This window comes from Pleurodeles waltl, chromosome 1_2 (assembly GCF_031143425.1).
Source record: "Pleurodeles waltl isolate 20211129_DDA chromosome 1_2, aPleWal1.hap1.20221129, whole genome shotgun sequence".
Taxonomy (NCBI): Eukaryota; Metazoa; Chordata; class Amphibia; order Caudata; family Salamandridae; genus Pleurodeles; species Pleurodeles waltl.
Genome location: NC_090437.1, coordinates 977186187 through 977205935, shown reverse-complemented (window position 1 = coordinate 977205935; position 19749 = coordinate 977186187). Strand labels below are relative to the sequence as shown.

At 46.0% G+C, this 19749-nt stretch overlaps 1 protein-coding gene across 1 annotated transcript in view; it reads right to left on the bottom strand.

The window, feature by feature from the left end:
- Window positions 1–19749, bottom strand: part of USP46 (ubiquitin specific peptidase 46) — a 160143-nt gene that overhangs the window by 71305 nt on the left and 69089 nt on the right. The window contains exon 4 of the mRNA XM_069201347.1: window positions 13134–13363. Coding sequence (XP_069057448.1) covers window positions 13134–13363 — 230 coding nt within the window. The remainder of the gene's footprint in view (window positions 1–13133; window positions 13364–19749) is intronic.

Sequence of the window (19749 nt, the reverse complement as noted above, 5' to 3'; positions counted from 1 at the left end):
CCACTCTCAATATGTCCGAACCCTTCCTTGGATGTTAGGAGGTTGGTAGTCCACCCTGCAGGTTTGGCTACCTTTGAGCTACACAAAATGGGCAAACTTGTGTGGGCACTGGTCTCCCCTCTCTGTTCCCTCCATCTACCTGAACAAAGGGGCAACCCTTCAGGAGTCTGATCGCCATTTGCCCACCAAAGGCAGCTTCGCCTTTGAAGCTAGCTTTTTGGGCCAACACCCTGAGTGGCTTCCTGCAAGGAGGAGGTGACACCTCACTCTGTAGCAGGCTACCATTGTTCCTGAACCTGGTAGTCATTCACTACTCTCCAGGAGAGCAGAAAGTTGTCTTGTGGCCAGCAACCGTGAGGCCACTGGAAAAACTGGGCTACAGAGTGGCAATTTCCTAAAAATTGCTTTGCCATAAAAGTGCTATTAAGTGCAACTTCGGCATCAAGTCGAGTTTAATCCCACAACTAGTTTGATACCTTGAAGTACCCATCTTAGTAGTGCTATTCAGAAGATGGCGGGGCTGAGTTGTAAGTCGGTAACTATGTGTTAACAAACAGGGTTACTAATTTGGAAGTTTTGCTTTTAGGGCATATAAATTGTATATGTCCTACTTATTAATACACAGCTCCCTGCTTCAGGGTTCCATAGACCTTCCTTAGGGAAGACTTGCATATATTGTTAAGGGAAGTGGAGGCTTTGCATTGACTTAAATGGCAAAGTTGAACCTGCAGTTTAAAACTGCTCTTGCAGGTTTCAGTGGCAGGCCAGGAGCCATTTTATACTTTGTCACACACAGGGTGGCACAACCAGTGCTTCAGCTCTGGAGGACACTTTCTTACATGCTTTGGGTACCCCGATACCATATACTGGGGTCTAATAAGTAAGTCACAGGGGTGTGGAATTTATTAAAATATCTACTTGTCCAGGGGACAGGTTGCTTCTCAAATCTACTTGTCCTGTAAAATGATCTACTTGTCCCTTTGGTGCCATGTAGTGTGGCGCCAAATTACGGCAGCAATCTCATTATATAAGAGCTCTGATAATAACCTCTCTGATTATGCCAGGGCTACTACCATAGTAGGGCTTGAATACTTGCAGTTTCAATCCATACTGTAGCAATTTCCTTATTTTGCCACCTTTCTGCAGATCTGCATACTGGGGCTGGAGGAAGCAGTAAGCAATAGTTCCAGGGCTGGAATGCCTTTGAGTCTGCAAACCTACTAACCTGCATGTTTTAAAGATTTTCACCAGCTTCTCTCTAATATTTTCCCATAATAAGAAAGGTTGGACATTTACTCCTGACAATGGCAGAATTAGAACTTCTTCCAGGGTTGGGAAGAAAGTGGCTGGAGGGAAAATGAACTTGCAAATGCTCAATAGATTTTCACATGAGCAAATCTACACATGCGTATTTACCCATGCTAAAATACAGTTCACAAATATTTTATAGGGGTACGACATATACCATGGGTGCACTTTTGTGACTTACTTTAAGAATCTGGGGCCACATGTAGGTAGGTTCAGATTTGCGACCTGCAAATTGTGAGTCAGAGCGAGTCGCAATTTGCGAGTCGCAAATCCGAATGTAGGATGGTGTCCTTGACACCATCCTACATTCACAAGGGCTTCGCAAATGCCCACCTCATGAATGATCATGAGGTGGGTCGCAATTTGCGACCCCCTTGCGAATGGCGGCCCTCACAGGGATGGTGGCCTGCTGGAGACATCAGACCACCATGTCTGTGACTGCTTTTCAATAAAGCAGTTTTTTTTTTTTTGTAATGCAGCCCGTTTTCCTTAAAGGAAAACGAGATGCATTACAAAAATGAAAAAAGAAACGTTTTCGTTTCATTTTTTCAGAGCAGGCAGTGGTCCTTAGGACCACTGCCTGCTCTGAAAAAATGTTTACAGTGACATTCACAATGGGGAAGGGGTCCCATGGGGACCCCTTCCCTTTTGCGAAAGTGTTAGCACCCATTTGAAATGGGTGCAAACTGCGATTGGTTTGCGCCGGCGTTCGCAGAACAATCCTACATTGCACTGCAAGTCGCAATTAGGAAGGGAACACCCCTTCCTAATTGCAAGTCGCAAACCCGTTTTGCGATTCGGTAACAAGGTTACCGAATCGCAAAACTGGGTTTGTGCATCGCAATGTGCTTTTTGCACGTCGCACACAGCGAAAGTCGCTGTTTGCGACATGCAAAAAGCTACCTACATGTGGGTCTTGGTCCCTAATTAGGTCTGGTGTTAACAAAGACATTTTGTTTTTATTAAACTTCTATTTCTCTCTCTTTTGGCTGGCTTTACTGTGAGTGATTGCATTCTGCTCTTCCACAAGGAGCATATTGGCACACAAAGTAGTTTTGTTCAGTGTCAGGAACTACAGTGGCAATCAGTGACGTAACGAAACTGGAGGGTGCCCCTTTGCAAAGAACATGGAGGAGCCCCCTATCCAGACTCACTCAGGGCAGGTGCTGTGCTGAAGGGGCCCCCTGGAGGGCGGCTGCGGGGCCTTTGTTATGCCACTGGTGGCAACGTGTGCTTTTAGAGTTCAAAAACGTTTTGGTGTTTTTTTGCCAGTGTTTGTTACAATGTTGAGGGCCTGGTAGCTCGCACAACAATAAAGTGTTACAAAAGCCATGTCAAAACAAGACACGCATTGATGAAACTAAAAGACTTATAAAAATATGTCAGATCAGTTGGCTTTGTCAGTGTTTGTTTATTTTCATGCTTCCCATAATCGTGTTGAAAATGGTTACACTGATTTTCCATTAGAAATATTTTTGGGAAATACTAGCATCCATCAAAACATTTTACTAAATGACACTTCATTTGCATCTAATCAGAGAGCATTCTGGGAGCATTATACTTAGCCTCATAGCCTAAACTTTTCAAACATGTGTATACACGTTTTTTTTTTTTGTACTGGAACCAACGTCAGTAGTGAAATGTGACCTTAAAACATTTATTTACAGCACTCACACTAATAATGAAGGCTTTCAAATAATGAACCATAAATACAAGTTCGAACAGCATTATCTATTGGAAACACATTACCTCAACTGCAGAGAGTTCCACTCTCTGTAAACAGGCAACCAAAGGGTTTGTGCTGCAGAGGGTTGGGCCTACTTGTCCCAAGGACAAAGTAAACATAAAAACTTGTTGCCCTTGACCCCAAACAAGATGTCCCGGGCGTCGGGCGATAGAATTCCACATCCCTGTAAGTCAGCTTATGGCAATTGGTGGTAGCCAATTCAAAATACACTTTGTGAGGTATTAGAACACTGGCAATGAGGTCTTATTAGCAGCCTCAGTGCCCTCGCGTCAGGAAACCAGCAGCATCAGTCCAAACCTTTGGGGGTGATAATGCAACAAGAGGTATTTCCTTACAGAAAGTACCTATGCAAAAGGTTCATTCTAATGATATAATCAGAAAAATAAATGGAGTTTGAAAAGCCTGTGAAGAAAAACTAAGAACAGACATTAATGTAACAAAACCTAACAGAAGATCTCTACTCCACATTAAGCCTTTTTAGCTGGAGTACAGATCTGTGCATTTTACTCATAGGCAATAAAACTATGCAAAGAAAACATACTTCTCATACATACCAACAAATATGGTCCTGATACCACAATAGCTTAGATGGCTATTTAAGATCAACTTTTCCTGACTGCAGAAGAACACCGAGGAAATCTAATAGACTTGAAAAAGTTCAAAGGACTACTCGTAAAAATGCAAACATGAAAGCAAAGCACTCTTGATTTGAGGGATTCAACTTAATGACAAAATTTAATATTTCTACCTCAAGTCTATGTAACATGATAATTTTATGTTACACACTAGATCTATCTACAAATAAAGATACCCGGGTATCATCCACAGATGTATTTAATGTTTGAAACAGTCAATCAAGGGGTCTGGACACTGAAGTCTTGTGAAACTCCACTATAAGCTGGCCTTGGACCAGATAGGGCATGCTATCCTTCAGAAGGTTAGCTTGTCCTTAAACATGAAGAACAGGCAATTTTGCATTAAAATATTACCTTAGAGAGAATTTTTCACTACAAATGCTCTTTTGGGAAAATACAAAGAAAACTAAATCAGAATGAGCTTGTTCATGTTTCCTGGTACCCTCTATAAAGAAATACTAAGAATGATATGACAAGTGTCCATTGGCAAGTACTCAAAACGCCTGCTCTCTTGTAAATAGAGTAGAAGATGCAGAAGGGAAAGGAAAGTGGAATAACCTCCACACTCTTGGAATGCCTGAAGGGCTGGAAACAATGGACCCAGAGAAATTCTTGGAGGACTTGGTACGCTTCCTCATGCACCCGGAATCAGTGTCTTCTTGCTTTGGTAGAGAGAGGGCCCACAAGTCGCTGATCCCTCAATTGCCACAGAGGGTGACATTCCTGGTCCATTGATAGATTTCTCAACTTCTGAGATAGGCGTGCAATCCTAAATATAGCGGCAGAGTGTAAAGAGGTGGCTTACAAAGGGGCTAAGATTATGCCTTTCCCAGTTATATGAAAAATGTGAAAGAACTGCCACTCCAGTGAAGATGTGAAAAAGAAGAGGAGAACAATGAACAGCCAATGAATACACCTTTTCCCTGCAAGACTGAAATTGATCTTTAATTCCAAGACTGTGTTTTACGACATGCTGGAAGAAGCCTGGGACTAGGTGAGCAAGAATAACAATCTAGCAGTTGCCCAGAGATTGGAGTGGATCCAGAGTAGACAGGGTTTCCTACAGACGACTCATGCGGCCCCATAACTGAAGCTGATCACCCCACAACCCCACAGGGTGGAATCAGTACAAGTTACTTACCTTCGGTAATGAAATATCTGGAAGAGACATATTCTAGTTGCAGATTCCGTACTTTAGAATTTTCCCCAGGCGTCAGACTGGATCCGGAGATTTTATTCAAGCAATACCCTTGCGCATCGGTAGGTGGCCTCGGTCAACTCCGTGGGGGCCGTAGTCGCCGTTATGACGTCAGGAGTAGTACACAGACACCGCCTCAGCGCAGTGACATCAGTTTCTTTTAACGATTTTCCACGCTACAGCGCAGAGCCACTAAGAACACTGAGATTGGTGCACCAGAGCTAAGGACCTGAAGGGAAATCCCTGTCCCTAGAAATCAGTTTGCAAGCAGGGATGATGGATGGGTCGGTAAGGAATCTGCAACTAGAATATGTCTCTACCAGATATTTTGTTACCAAAGGTAAGTAACCTGTACATTTGATAGAGACTTTTAATTGCAGATTTCTTACCTCAGAACAGATACCCAAGCAATGCCATCCTTGGGAGGTGGGCTGCGAACCAAGATCATACTTGAAAGCCCTGCAGGACCGAACGACCAAAGTAACCATCCCGACAGACCTGACTGTCCAGGCAGTAGTGTTTAGCAAATTTGTGCAGGGACGCCTACATAGCTGCCTGGCAGATATCCAGGATAGGAACTCCGCATGCTAACGCAGTGGAAGCAGCAGTCGCTCTGGTGGAAGGAGCACCCAAGCCCTCAGGGGGTTGCTTCTTGCCCAAAGTGTAGCACATCTTGATGTAAAGTAGTACCCATTGAGAGATGATACGTTTTTGCACTGCCTTCCCTTTCTTCGCACCCACATACCCGACAAAGAGTTGATTGTCCACCTGGAAATCTTTAGTACGATTAAGATAGAACGCCAACGCTCTTTTGGGTCCAGACGGTGGAGTCTCTCCTCTTCATGGGAAGGATGTGGGGGTGCGTAAAAAGTAGGCAGGGTGATGGACTGGCCTACATGAAAAGGCGTAACCACCTTGGGAAGGAAGGAAGCCTTAGTGCGCAACACCACTTTGTCAGGGTGCACAGACAAGAATGGAGGTTTGGACGAAAGGGCCTGAAGCTCACTCACCCCGCGAGCAGAAGTAACAACAACAAAGAAAGGCAGCTTTGAAGGTGAGGAACCGTAAGGGACAGTTGTGCATCGGCTCAAAGGGAGTACACATTAAATAAGTAAGGACAAGATTGCGGTCCCACTGAGTCATGATAAATGGAGTGGGCGGAAATAAATGGGTGAGACCTTTTAGGAATCTACTCACAATAGGAGATTTAAAGAGTGAGGGCTAATCAGGTAATCTAAGAAAGGCCCAAATGGCAGATAAATACCCTTTAAGGGTGCCCAAAGCAGAGCCCTGCATGGCCAAAGAAAGAATGAACAAAAGAACCTCAGATAGAGGGGATCAACAGATTTGTGGGTGCACCATGCCACAAATTTATGCCAACGACAGGCGTATAGCGTTTTGGTGGAGGGCTGCCTGGCTGCCAAGACAACATCACAGACTTTGGGTGGAAGATCAAAAGTCGTCAACTGGCGCTGCTCAATCTCCACATATGAAGGCGGTGATTGGACAGGTTCGGGTGGAGAACCGTCCCCTACTGCTACGACAGAAGATCCGCCTGTAAGAGGCAGTCTGAGTGGAGGATCGATGGGCATACTCAATAGTTCTGGATACCATACTCTCCGTGCCCAGTTCCGGAGCCACCAATATGACTTGGGCCCGGTCGTTCCTGATCTTCTTGAGAACTCTAGGCAGAAGTGGTATAGACGGAAAGGCGTAAATGAGGCCGGAGTTCCACTCGAGACAAAAAGCGTCTCATAGCGAGTGCCGCCTTGGAAACTCCAACGTGCAAAACAGTTTACATTGCGTGCTCTCTGCGGAGGCGAACAGATCTAACAAAGGCTCTCCCAACTGCTGAAAGAGACCCTGCGCCACCTCTGGATGGAGACGCCATTCCTGATTGGCTGTGCATCGACAGCGGAGTTTGTCCGCTCTGGCGTTGAGAGAACCTGCCAGATGTTGAACCACCAGGGTAATGCCCTGATGTTCTAGCCATGTCCAGAGACGTAGTGCCTCCTGACAAAGGGTTCAGGACCCTCCTCCGCCCTGTTTTTTGCAGTACCACATGGCACTAGTATTGCCCGTGAAAACCTGCACTACCTTCCCTTTGAGAGAGGGAAGAAATGCCTTCAATGCAAGCCTGATCGCCCGGAGCTCCAGAAGATGGATATGGAGCCCGGACTCCGCCTGAGACCAGAGGACTCTGATCTCCGCCTCTCCCATATGGCTGCCCCAACCCAAGAGTGACGTATCTGTCACTATAGATAGATCTGGATGGGGAAGTGAGAGGGATCTGCCATGGACCCAATGGGGATTGGAAAGCGACTACTGTAGGTCTTTCCCAGTCCCCTCTGAGATCTGGACCATGTCGGAGAGATTCCCCTGATGCTGCGCCCACTGGAACTTAGGTCCCACTGCAGAGCCCGCATATGCCATTTGGCATGTGTCACTAGCAGGATGCAGGAGGCCATGAGGACCAGCAGCCTCAGAGTCAGTCTCATTGAAACCCAAGACAGAGGCTGAAAGATCGGAATCATAGCCCGAATATCTTGGACTCGCTTTTCGGGAGGATAAGCCTGTAACTGCAATGTGTCCAGGGCAGATCCGATGAAAGGGAGCATCTGAGAGGGAGCCAGGTATGACTTTGGCATGTTTATAATGAACCCCAGCATGTGCAAGAGGCTCGTCGTAGTCTGAAGGAGGGAGATGACTTTCTGGGGCGAGTCCGCCTTCAACAGCCAGTCGTCGAGGTAGGTGAAGACGGAGACCCCTAACCTGCGCAGATGAGCTGCACCCACCGCCATCACTTTCGTGAACACCCGAGGGGCGTTGGTAAGGCCGAAGGGGAGCATGGTAAACTAATAGTGTTCGTGACCTACCACGAATCGTAGGTAACGTCTGTGGGCAGGCAGAATGGGGATGTGGGAATAAGCGTCCTGCAAGTCCAACGCTAAGATCCAGTCTAAGGCAGACAGAACCTGAGCCAGGGTGAGCATTCTGAATTTCTCCTTCTTGAGGAAGTAGTTGAGGTCCCAAAGGTCTAGGATAGGACGCAGGCCCTTGTCCTTTTACGGCACCAGAAAGTAGCGGGAATAACAACCATGACCTACTTATGGCACAGGGACCTTCTCTATAGCTCCCTTGGCCAAGCGAGCCGCGACTACCTGACGGAGAAGTGCCAAATGATCCTCAGGGAGTTGGCTGAGAGATGGAGGAATGGCTGGTGGGGCAGATTCAAAAGGGTGGGAGTAGCCCTTTTGAACATTCTGCAAAACCCACCTGACCATAGTGATGGATTCCCAGTGGGGCAGGTGATGGCGAATCTTGCCGCCAACTGGATGGGAGTGAGGGGACGGACAAGGAGGGTTTGGAGGCTGCAGCGGGGGCAGAGGTGGATTGGGCAGACCTCTGGTTCCCTGTTCCCTGTCCCACGTCCACGTGGAATTCCGCGTCCCTGGCCATGCAGCGACTGAACAGCATGGGTGGCACAGTGGCTGGGTGGGGACACAACAGGAAGCCCCGTCTGTCGCCATGAAAGGGGCGAAAAGCGGACTGCTGGGGGCGAGAGGCATCGGAAAGACCAAGTGACCGAGCCATAGCCTGGGAATCCTTGAATTTCCCAAAGGCTCTCCAAAGAGACGGGAGCCATCAAAGGGCATGTCCATGAGAGACTGTTGGACATCCCCCCCCCAAAAAAAAAGCAGAAGTGCGCAAAGAGGCGTGGCATCTCAAGGCCACCGTCATAGCAACCGATCTTCCCAGAGAGTCGGTCGTGTCCAGCCCACATTGGACCGTGAACTTCGCCGCATCTCTCCTATCGTTGACAGCTTGGGAGATGATAGCACGGGTCTCCTCCGGTATATGCGGCAGAACTTGCGCAACCTTATCCCACAAAGAGTGGGTATAGCGGCCCAAAAGGCATGCGGTGTTCAGACCGCAGCGCAAGACTGGAGGAAGAAAACAACTTCTTCCCAAATGGTTGAAGCCTTTTTGATTCCCTGCACCTGAGGAAGAGGTAGCCTGGATGTTAAGACTCTCAGGCATGGGGTGTTGGAACAGGAATTTAGGGTCATTTGCGGCGGGCCGATGGCGGCGTGCGATAGTCCTATTCACAGGAGCCCCTGTGTTGGGTTTGGACCAAGTACCCAAAAGGACATTGGTGAGGGCTTCATTGAAAGGTAAAAGGGGCTCAAATGTGGAAGCCCCTGGTTGAAGCACCTCTGTCAGGAGGTTGGACCTGACCTCTACACTAGGTAGCTCAAGGCCAAGGACCTCAGCACCCTACTGACCACCATAGCATAAGTCGCTCCCCCTGCCGTAGCCACGGTAAGAGCAGACTGAATGCCAGCGTCTGGAGAAGTGTCCAGTCCACTGGCCTCGCCCAATCCAAAGATGTGTCATCTTGGTATTCAAAAGGGTCCAGGGACCCCTCCAATCCTTCCCCAAATTCGTACCCATAAGAAAATGGGTCCAAATCCGACCTGGGGTGAGTGGGCCCCATCAAAGAGAGGCGGCGTCAGCCAATGGCGCTTCGACTCGGAGTCGTTGTGGATAAGGTCAACGTCGATAGTGGGCACTACCGACATCGGGAGCGTCTACAACAGACCCGGTGCCAGGGAAGGTCTCAGTGGTGCGACCGGCACAGATCCTCGAGGAGATCTGGAGGGGACCTCTGTGGCTAGAGCCAAAGCCGCCGGCGCGGAACCTGAAGGCCCCTCAACCGAACCCCTTGGGCCCGAATGCGCCATATCAGGGTCGGTCCGCCCAAAAATGACGCGCATGGCCTCATAGAACTCCTTAAGTTAGACAGGGGTCACTCCGGCTCCATGAAACTCGGGGAAGTGTGAAGCGGACCCCAAAGCAGGCTCCGGGGACGGAGGCCTTGAGCGTCGACGCTCCTCCCGCGTCACGTCAGCAGAGCAACGAGGCGAAGTCAAAATGCGATGAGACCGCTTCGCCTTCCTCTTTTTCTTACCTGTACCCGAAGATTTGGAGGAAGACGAGTGGTGGTGGCTCCGTGAACAGTCTCGAGACCTTCCTCTCGAGCGAGACCGGGACCTACGCGGAGTCAAGCGCCGGGCCGCCATGAGCTTGTGAGAACGCTCCTTCAAGGCCTTCGGGAGCATGGCCCAGCACTCAGAGCACAACTTCGGGTCGTGGTCGCGCTCCAGACACCACAAACAAACCTGATGAGGATCTGTCACTGACATCAGGCGGTGACAGTCCTCGGACAGCTTGAACCCGCTCTTCGGGGACATCCTCGACGCACCAACAACTCACTACAAAACTCAACAAAACAGTCGAAATAGTTCAAAAAGAGACTAGGGTAGCTCTCTCCAGATCTGCACGTGGGGCGGAAAGAAAAGAACTGACGTCACTGCGCTGAGGCAGAGTCGACCGACGCCACCTACCGACACGCAAGGGTATTGCTCAAAGAAAAATCTCCGGATCCAGTCTGACGCCTGGGAGAAATTCTAAGGTAAGGAATCTGCAACTAGAAGTCTCTATCAGATGATGACACAATCGAGAACATTGTAGATCATCCTGATGATTCCTCTAGGTACCACAAGAAGAATGCTAAGCAGGCTGATTCTGATGGGATGGGAGCCATGAGCTATTGGATTTAGAGAGGGTTGGGGCAACGGGCTGATTGAGAATATTAAGTATGGTGCACAACATGAGAAATAGGAACCTCCAAGGTAGACTAGTTGAAGGTTATGGAATAAGGGAGGGCTCTAGAAGTGTAGCTATACTAGTAGTGGGTGGTGATGTCAATCATGTAATGTGTTGCAATCTGGATAGATCAACCCCCCCTCATGCCCAATGGGGACCTCAGAAGCACCTAAGTGTTTGGCTCACGTTGCCCAGGCTTTCGGCTTGGTGGACGTTTGGGGACAGCCAAGCCCATAGCCAACAGACAACAGAAACAGATGCGTGGTTCAAGTACCTGGGAATATATCTTACTTCAGACTATGGGGGTTATTCTAACTTTGGAGGAGGTGTTAATCCGTCCCAAAAGTGACGGAAAAGTGACGGATTTACCACCAGCCGTATTACGAGTCCATTATATCCTATGGAACTCGTAATACGGCTGGTGGTATATCCGGAACTTTACTGTCACTTTTGGGACGGATTAACACTCCTCCAAAGTTAGAATAACCCCCTATGTGTGCTTCCTAAGAGAAAACTCAGATGGTCCTATAGGACTTCTAAACAGATGCATAACAGTGGCATACACTTCCGCTCCCTATATTAGGACTGGCTGCAATCTTTAAAGTGATTAATCTACGGAAGCTGCTGTACATGATGCAGAACACTCGATTCTTTCTTTCTGTGGCAAAAGAAATAAAGTTCACACATTACTGAGGGATGGAGGCACACCTGAAATTACAATCTAGACCATGTGTATCATACTACTAAACAAACAGGTGTACTACTGGGCTTCCCAGCTCCAAGGTATCAATGATTGGGGGAATCGCAGCTAGTAAGGACCCTGCCACAAGTAGAGTCTCCCAATGGAGTGACACATATCGCCACTACATGTATGGGAAAACAATTCAAAAGGAGCTATTGAGCCTTCAAAAGAGACACTAGCTGACCGAGACAGGACTGCCAGGTGTCTGGGTTGGCAGGGTAGAGTCACAAGAGAGACCACACTATGGAAAGGAGAAATGCTGAGAGAGGTAGCCAAAGGGTCAGGTTCCCAGCAAAGGGAATTATTAAGAAGATGCAAAGAAAGAGATTTCGGACACAGAGGGATGGAAAACATTTTATACACTATAGAAACAATATGAACTGTCCCACTCAGGTATACAAATACAGCTTAGACACGCTCTAGGAACTGCCTGAAAGTACCCCTCTGGAAAGTAGAGTGCTTATGTGGGAAATTGATAAAAAGGCTATGCACCGGACGCTCATGAATAATAAACCAGACAATCTGCGAAAACTGAGGGTCAACTGAGAGACAGACATGAGTTCCTTAGAGGATACGGATTGGGAGGCAGCCGTTATGCATCCAAGGCAAGTAGCCTTAAAATAGAGGTTGCCGTTGATTCAGTTAATAATCTTACATCAGGCATATTATAACAGAATAGACTTCAACTTTACAAAATGGATGGAGCCCAAACCCCTACAGACTAAAATGTAACATGGGAATTTGTACACTTAGACACACAATATGTTGGGCAGTACTTAATTTGTAAAAATAATAATAATAATAATAAGTGCCAGGGCCCTCGTCTGGAGGCCACAGCAGGTTGCACAACCTATTGTCCCTGCCAGCACTGCCATGGACAGTATCAACACAACTACTAACCATAACACTCCTACAAGTGTGACGATCCTGACTATTCAAGGCCCCCAAAGCTTACAAGAATGGCGTGGGTGGCAGGTATCACTCATTTTTAATGCATACTGAATTACTAAACAAATGTTATGCTACTCTCTAAATCAGACTAACAGAGCCACCATATTGCAGACTGTCCTTAGTGCTGACAATTAAGTGTTGGTGCCGAGTACCGGAAGCCACCTACTCAAATTTAGCCCTGATGTTGGAGCTTGTTCTAGCTCAACGAGACACTGCCAGAGAATGGATAATGCACAGACCAGACTAACAGAAATGAATGAAAGGAATGGGCATTGCATGGAAGTGGAGAAGGTGGCCTCTGTGGGATGGGAACGCCAGAGGAAATTTGATAAGCTTAGGGCAAATAGAGAATGTATTATGGTAATGAGGATGGCGGGGTGCGTCCCTTGGAGGGTAATGTTAATGCGCAGCTACCCAGACCTGATTAGGGAAAGGTAAATTGGCTACCCATGGGGGAAAGCATTTATTAGAAGGTTGTGCAACGCGATGGTAATCATCTGTGTTAATGCAGGATTATATGGTTTCTGATGGGAAATCAAATACATTCCAAAAATCAATGATTTGACAATAAAGCTGTGCATACTTCACAACACCTGCAAAGACCCAAATGATATATTTGTATGAAAACACAACGCTAGGTATGTTGACATTTAACATTAATATTCTATATCTTGGGTTTTCAGCTAAAACGTTCAAAATTATAAGTGCCAAGCTTTTAGCTTCACAGTCCCCCTTTTGACAGAAAAGATTCAGTTTATTATTCAGGTACCTTTATTTATATGTTGAGGACTAGTTATCTAGCGTGACTCAAACCATAGTAGACAGAGTACTAAAGTTAATTAAGAAGCGCTGCTTCGCGTGTACAGATAGGTCAATGCTTACGGTTTCACAGTTTAAACATCTCGTCTCATTCGTCAGCGTGCCCTGGAAGATGTCATGCACCCAAGTGGGTTCAGGCTTGTTATTCTCTTCCGGTTCATTAGCATTGCCATTTTTCAGCTTTCCATTTTGCTTCTCCTGCTTCTTCTCTTCCTGCAGGATGTCTGCCACGGTGTTTAGTAGGTAGTTTAAAAATTCATGTGCATCTTGTTGCATGTAGTTGTCAAAAAGATCTGCGTAAAGAAACACACACGTTTATTTTGTCAAAAGACATTATTTAATGTTTTAAAAAAGAAATCTTGAATGGACGACAAAGTTCATGAAAAAATATAACGTAATGCAAAATAAAACTATTTGCAATGCAATAGGGTCTCGCATTTCTCCGAGTTAGAGCTATTAGCAGTTGTAAACTCCCAACCGGATTTTTCTTGCAATATTAAATGGAAAAAAACAGCGCGATCGCGCTGCTACAGTTCACCCGTAGTGAAACCTATCGGCAAAAGTACAATTATCTATGTAACTGGCAAAAGTGCAATTAACTATGTAACAGGGTGAATGTTATGGAAAGTGCTCGACTTCTGCCAAGCGAGATCGCGCTGTGAAAAAAGATAAAAATAGTCCACAAACCGGACGAAAACAGCGAGCATCGCATGTTTTCAGTACTTGGTCGCTGCGCTTGAGGAGGACTAACCACAGGAAAAGGCATGACGTATGTGTGCCTTCCACTAATGAAAGCAAGCAGATTTTGAAAGGCAAGCCCACGAACCAATGAAAGACACGGACCTTACATGGACGGGGCTCCGAGCTCTTTTCTAACGCCTAAAGCGCCTCGCAAGCGAAACGCATGTGCAAGCGCATGCGACGCAGGCTCGACCCTAAAAAATGCCTTTTCTTTGTGGATGCATATAAAGTAACACATCTTTTAGCTAGGATAACATATTTCCATTTCTACCTATTCAGAATATTTCAAATTATCAATAAATTATGTGAGTATATAATCACAGAGTGTAAAATATTATCTCTTATTTGCGAGATGGTATTCCATAACTAGATTACATTTGTGGCTGATGTACTTTATCCTCCACCATTCACCTATGCAGAAAATTCATGAACAAGGTCTCTGAGAAACAGCAAGGCCTGGCATACCTTCACGGTGAGAAGAGAGAAGCTGATGACAAAGGTGGAGTAAGGTGGTGGCCCCATACTTAGTAAGATTGCGGAGAGATCAGTGAGAACTAAAAAGTTAAGACGATAAAGAGAACGAGGTGGGAGAAGAAATAAGCAAGGGGGTTAAGAGGAAGATGACTAAAATAAGTGGAGGAATAAGTGGTCACAGGAAAAAGGAAAATGAGAAGGAATGGAGAATACATCGAGATAAGAGGGAAATGATGGGGAAAGAAAGATAAAGGATAAAAGTTGATGGGGAAGCAGCAGTGCCTCTAGAAATCCTAGGAGGGTGCAGTTGGGTTTCTAGGGAGCACTCAGGGCACATATAGACCTAGCAAGGCCACCTATAACGCTAAGAAGAAAGCTAACATATTTACGTACATAAATATGCTCATAAGTAATACTATTCAATATACATTTATTGCAAAATCTTCACCTCAAAGTCAAATATGACTCCCTCTCATATGCTATGTTACTGACTCCATTTACATAGCTCCACAATTCTCTTCTCTCTCTACATATCTTAACTTCCCCGTAAGTCATCTTTAGCCACAGGTTTTTCCTTTCCTTGTTACACTATGTCTTTGTACACTATGTACCAAGAATTTCCTCCAAAACAATAATATTTATAGTAACTATGACTCATGCCCTAGAGTAACTATAATTCACTCACTGGCCATGCTCAGTTTTCTCATAAATAATTTCACTGGAAATGTTACAGTGATATTACCAATGAGGTCACAGAAGATGTCATGAGTGATGTAATGTGTTGTAAGTAGCAGTGCATGGTGAGGACAAGCATTTTAGTTACCTTACGGCACGAGTTATAGTTACTTGAATTAACTCTACAACAACTGAATTTCTATGGATCTGTGATTGTAAATTCTCAACCTAATTATAACGGCCCTGTAACCTTTGTTTTTTTAGTGAACTTCAAAGGTTTTTTCAATTCTAAATCCCAACTATAACGTCCCTTTTTTTTCAGTGAATTTCACTGGTTTTTATTGCTATTTCCTAACAATAACATCCCTGTAACCTGGGTGTGTGAGTGCTTGTGTGGGTGTGTGAATGGGTGTGTGTGTGTGCCTGTTTGGGTTTGTGTGTGTGTGCCTCACTGGCTGAGTGGGTTTGTGAGTAGGTGTGGGAATAGCTGTGTGAGTAGGTGTGGGAGTGGCTGTGTGAATAGGTGTGCAAGTGGTTTTGTCGGTCTGTGAATGGGTGGGTAAGTGTGTGTGAGTGGCTGTGCGGGACTGTAAGTGGGTGTGTGAGTGCTGTGTTTGTCTTTGAGTGGCTGTGTAAGTGTGTGTGTGAGGAGGTGTGTGGATCTGTGAGTAAGGGTATGTGTTTTTTTCTAGATGGGTTCTGAATCTGCGGATCCACACAAATCCGGGAGGAGCCGCAAATCAGGGAGGATCCACAGATACTCACATGCTAAAAAGACAAAAACAAAAAGGGGTTTTGCACAATTTCTTTGTCATGAGGGGTCCTGCACAGACATGTCCATTAGTCCCATGGGGTCAGGGTGCCTCCATCCTGGCCCCTTCTATCACTTTTTAATTTTATTTTCCCCGCTCAGAACAGAGTCCCGATGAACAAAATGGCTGCCGCAACTTTCCACTCAGGTTGTGGCCAGCCAATCACAGCACTGCTGTTGGTGCGTGGATCTGCTAATCCAACCGAATCAGCGGCACATCCACGTCGCTAGATAGACAAATGTATTTTTGCTTTAATAACTACTGACTGGATTTACATCAAGTTACAAAAAGAGCTCTTTTTGGACCAAGAGCTAGCTTGCTGCCAAATATGGTGCAATTCCATGCAGCAGTTTGGGCTGTAGTCATGCCTAAAATCCCTATGGGAAATCGCATTTGGGAACTCCCCCCACCTCTGTTTTCTCACACCCTGCTAGACGGATCACCCCCGAACTTTCCACACAGCACCTGAAGTGAGTTAGGTACTAGTTCTGAACATTTAATGAAGATTCGAAAACAGCACCAGTTATTAGCAAAACAAAAAGTGCTTTTCCTATGGTAACTAAGTCCTAATTAACTACTGGCAACAGCCAGTAGCGCGCGCACACACACACACACACACACACACACACTAAGTTCAGCTTTTTCATTGGCAATACCTTTTTTGTGTTGCCAATAACTTTGGTACTGTTTGATGGATCTTAATAAAACTTTCCAAAAAAAAGTGCTCTTTTCTGTTGAGTTTACGTATAGAAACTTTAGGGGTGATCCGTCAAGTGGGGGTTGAGAAAAAAAGGGGGTGCCAAGCACACCCAGAATCCAAAGGACAGGTGGAGGGAAGTGGGCCTCAATAGGACACTCCCTTTATTGGCTGGCCACAACATGGACATCATGCTGAGGCAGCCGTTACAGGACTCTGATAAATGGGGATCCCATGGAAATGCATTGCAGTGAATGGCAGTTTTTGAGGATCACAAAAAGAAGGCCATATAAAGGGTGATAACAGATATTAGTTACAATATAAATCATTTGCTGGTGGTACCATACTAATTCTCGGAACTGTGATGTGTTCTAATGTGATTTTCCCTGTAAAAAATGCTTACCTTCTGCTGGAATTTCAAGAATCATGTTTGAGAGAAAACTGTTCTCTCATGAATTTCACAAAGAGGGGATGGAAGCTGCTCCACAAGATACATTGAGAACAGGTTTTCTGTAAATTCATGCTATCATTCTCAGCAATGTGAGAAAAAAGTCTGACATTCTCAGTAAAACATGCTCTTCCATCAGGAGCTACCTGTCAGGTGATTTGCCTGTGTCCTACTGCAGCCTCCCAGAGTGTTCCAAAGAATAACTAGAGTCTTATGACAAACGTGTGGCACACCTGAAGCGAACTTAATTGAATCAAACTGGTAAAACTTAAAACATTTCATTTACAAATGAAATAAAATGAGAGGGTTCATTTCATCATAGAAAGTATGGTTAGTGCCGTAGAAAGCAAACTTAGGACACATTTTAAATGAGTTCTCAAATACCTACCTCTTCTATTCCATTAAAATGTTCTGACATGCAGACTGAAACATGCGCTTTCAAAACCAGCAGCAGATGGCCAGTTAACTCCCTGTCGATCAGCATTTTTACCACAGTGCTCTAATGAGCAAATAAAGTGCTAACACTCTCAATTTATGCCAAAAATGTGGCACATCTGAACGCAATCTAATGGAATCAAAGTGGAACACAAACTATTTTCTACTGAGGATACTGCAGTAAATGAGGAAATTGAGGAGCTTCATAATAAATAAAAAAGTCTCCCAAGATGGCTACTAGAGAAACAAAGAGCCCAAATGTAGCAAAAATATCTCCCAAATGTAGCCTAAGTATAGCCCAATGACAGAAGTGTGCAAAGCACTTACTTACATTTTTTTTTTTTGCAGTTTGATACAAAGCGGACTGTGACCACAAGGTATTGGAGTGCTTTACGAGAACATCAGTTACATTACACAAGGACACCTTAATTTCTGCTTTAGGCATGGGGAGATTAAGGGGGTTATTACAATTTTGGAGGAGGTGTTAATCCGTCCCAAAAGTGACAGTAAAATGACGGATATACCACCAGCCGTATTACGAGTCCATTATATCCTATGGAACTCGTAATATGGCTGGTGGTATATCCGTCACATTTGGGACTTATTAACACCTCCTCCAAAGTTGTAATAACCCCCTAAGTGATTTGCCCAGAATCACAGGATGTTGAGCCAATACTGAAACTCAAACCTAGTTCCCCAGTTGCAAAGTTGGCAGCTTCGGGTGTAATGCTACATACTCTCCCCTAGAGGCAACAAATAATCAAGTGATCAACTGGATAAAAAATAAAAAAAGATGGCAAATAATTTAAAAGCACTTTGTCGCTATTTGAGAACTCAGAACTTACAGGACTAACCATAATTTCAATGGGAAAAAATCCCCTCATTTTTATAATTCCTAAAGGAAATGCTTTAAGTATTACAGTTTTGATTATATTAGGATGACTTCAGGAGTGCCACACTTTTGTAATAAAAATAGAATGTTAGCAATCTAGCTGTTCATTAGAACTCTGTGGGGAGGTAAAGGTCAGGGGCAAGGACAATTAAGGACAGGGAGGAGGGGAAAGAGGCAGCAAATTGTCCACGCCAGGCAGGCAAGCAGGGTCGGGACAGCACAACGGACCATGGATATCAGGGGAAAGGAGGGCAGGAGAAAGGGGGGCAGGGGAAACCATCCAGGACAGGCAAGACGGGCTGTGACAATGCAACAGATCATTGAGGCCTGAAAAGAGAGACAATGGTAGTACAACCATACATGCCAACAGACCCAATTTTGGCAGGAGACTTACAATGTTTTTAAGCCCAAAAGGGCTATATTTTAGCTGTCTCACAAAAAAAACTCCTCTTTTTCAAAATAAGTTAAAGGAAAAAATCAATCCCAGATTTTTCTTTTCAAAATCTCACTCCTACCAAGTTCAAAATGTTGACACGTATGGTACACTGGACCACAGAGGGCATAAGGAACGGAGTAGGGACATGGACTTGGATATTAGAGGGCCGGAGGGGGGTATGCAGGGGCATTAAACTGATCTTACAGGGCAGGTGCCGGGGGTTGCAGCAGCACAATACACCACACTCAGCAAGTAGGAGGGCACAGAAGCACAACAGACCATGGAAAGCAAAAAGGAAGGGACAGGGCCATGCATATGAACAAAGGGGAGCAGGGGGGAGGCAAGAGGAGCCAGCTGACCATACTGGACAGACAGGAGGAGAAGTTGCACAAAGGACCATGAAGGGCCAGTGGGAGGGGGCATCCCAGTGGACCATGGAAGGGAGGAGGGAGAGATAAGGGCCATCACATGGAAAACAGGAGGCAAGGGGACAGGGCAGGAGCAGCAAGCTGACCATGCAGGGCAAGTGGGATGGGCACTGGGAGCACAACACACAATGGAGGGCAACAGGGAGACTATAATGGCATACACACAGACAACGAAGGGAAGGTGAGAGGGGATCAGGGGCAGCAAGCTGACCAGGCAGGCCAGGTGGGAGGGGCAGTGGCAGCAAAAAAAGACATTGTATGGCAAACGGGAGGGTTAATGGCAGCACAACTGCCATGGTGGAAGGGGCATGCACAAAGAACCATAGAAAGCAGGAAGGAGGGATAGGGGCTGGACACAGATAAGAGAGGGCAGGAGACGGGGCAGGGGCTTCACAAAAGACCACGTAATACAAGCAGGAGAAGCAGCTTCAGCACAGAGCACTGAGGGCAGAAGGAAGCTGCAGCAAAGTGGACCATGGAGGACAGGAGGGAGGGGGCATGGAACTCGGACAATGGAAGGCAGGGTGGCGGGACATGGACTGGCAGCAGTCAGATAAGCATGCTGGGGAGGCAGGAGGGGCAGTAGAACTTCAACAGAACACTCCAAGAAGACAGGAGGGGCAGTGGCAGGTTCATGGAAC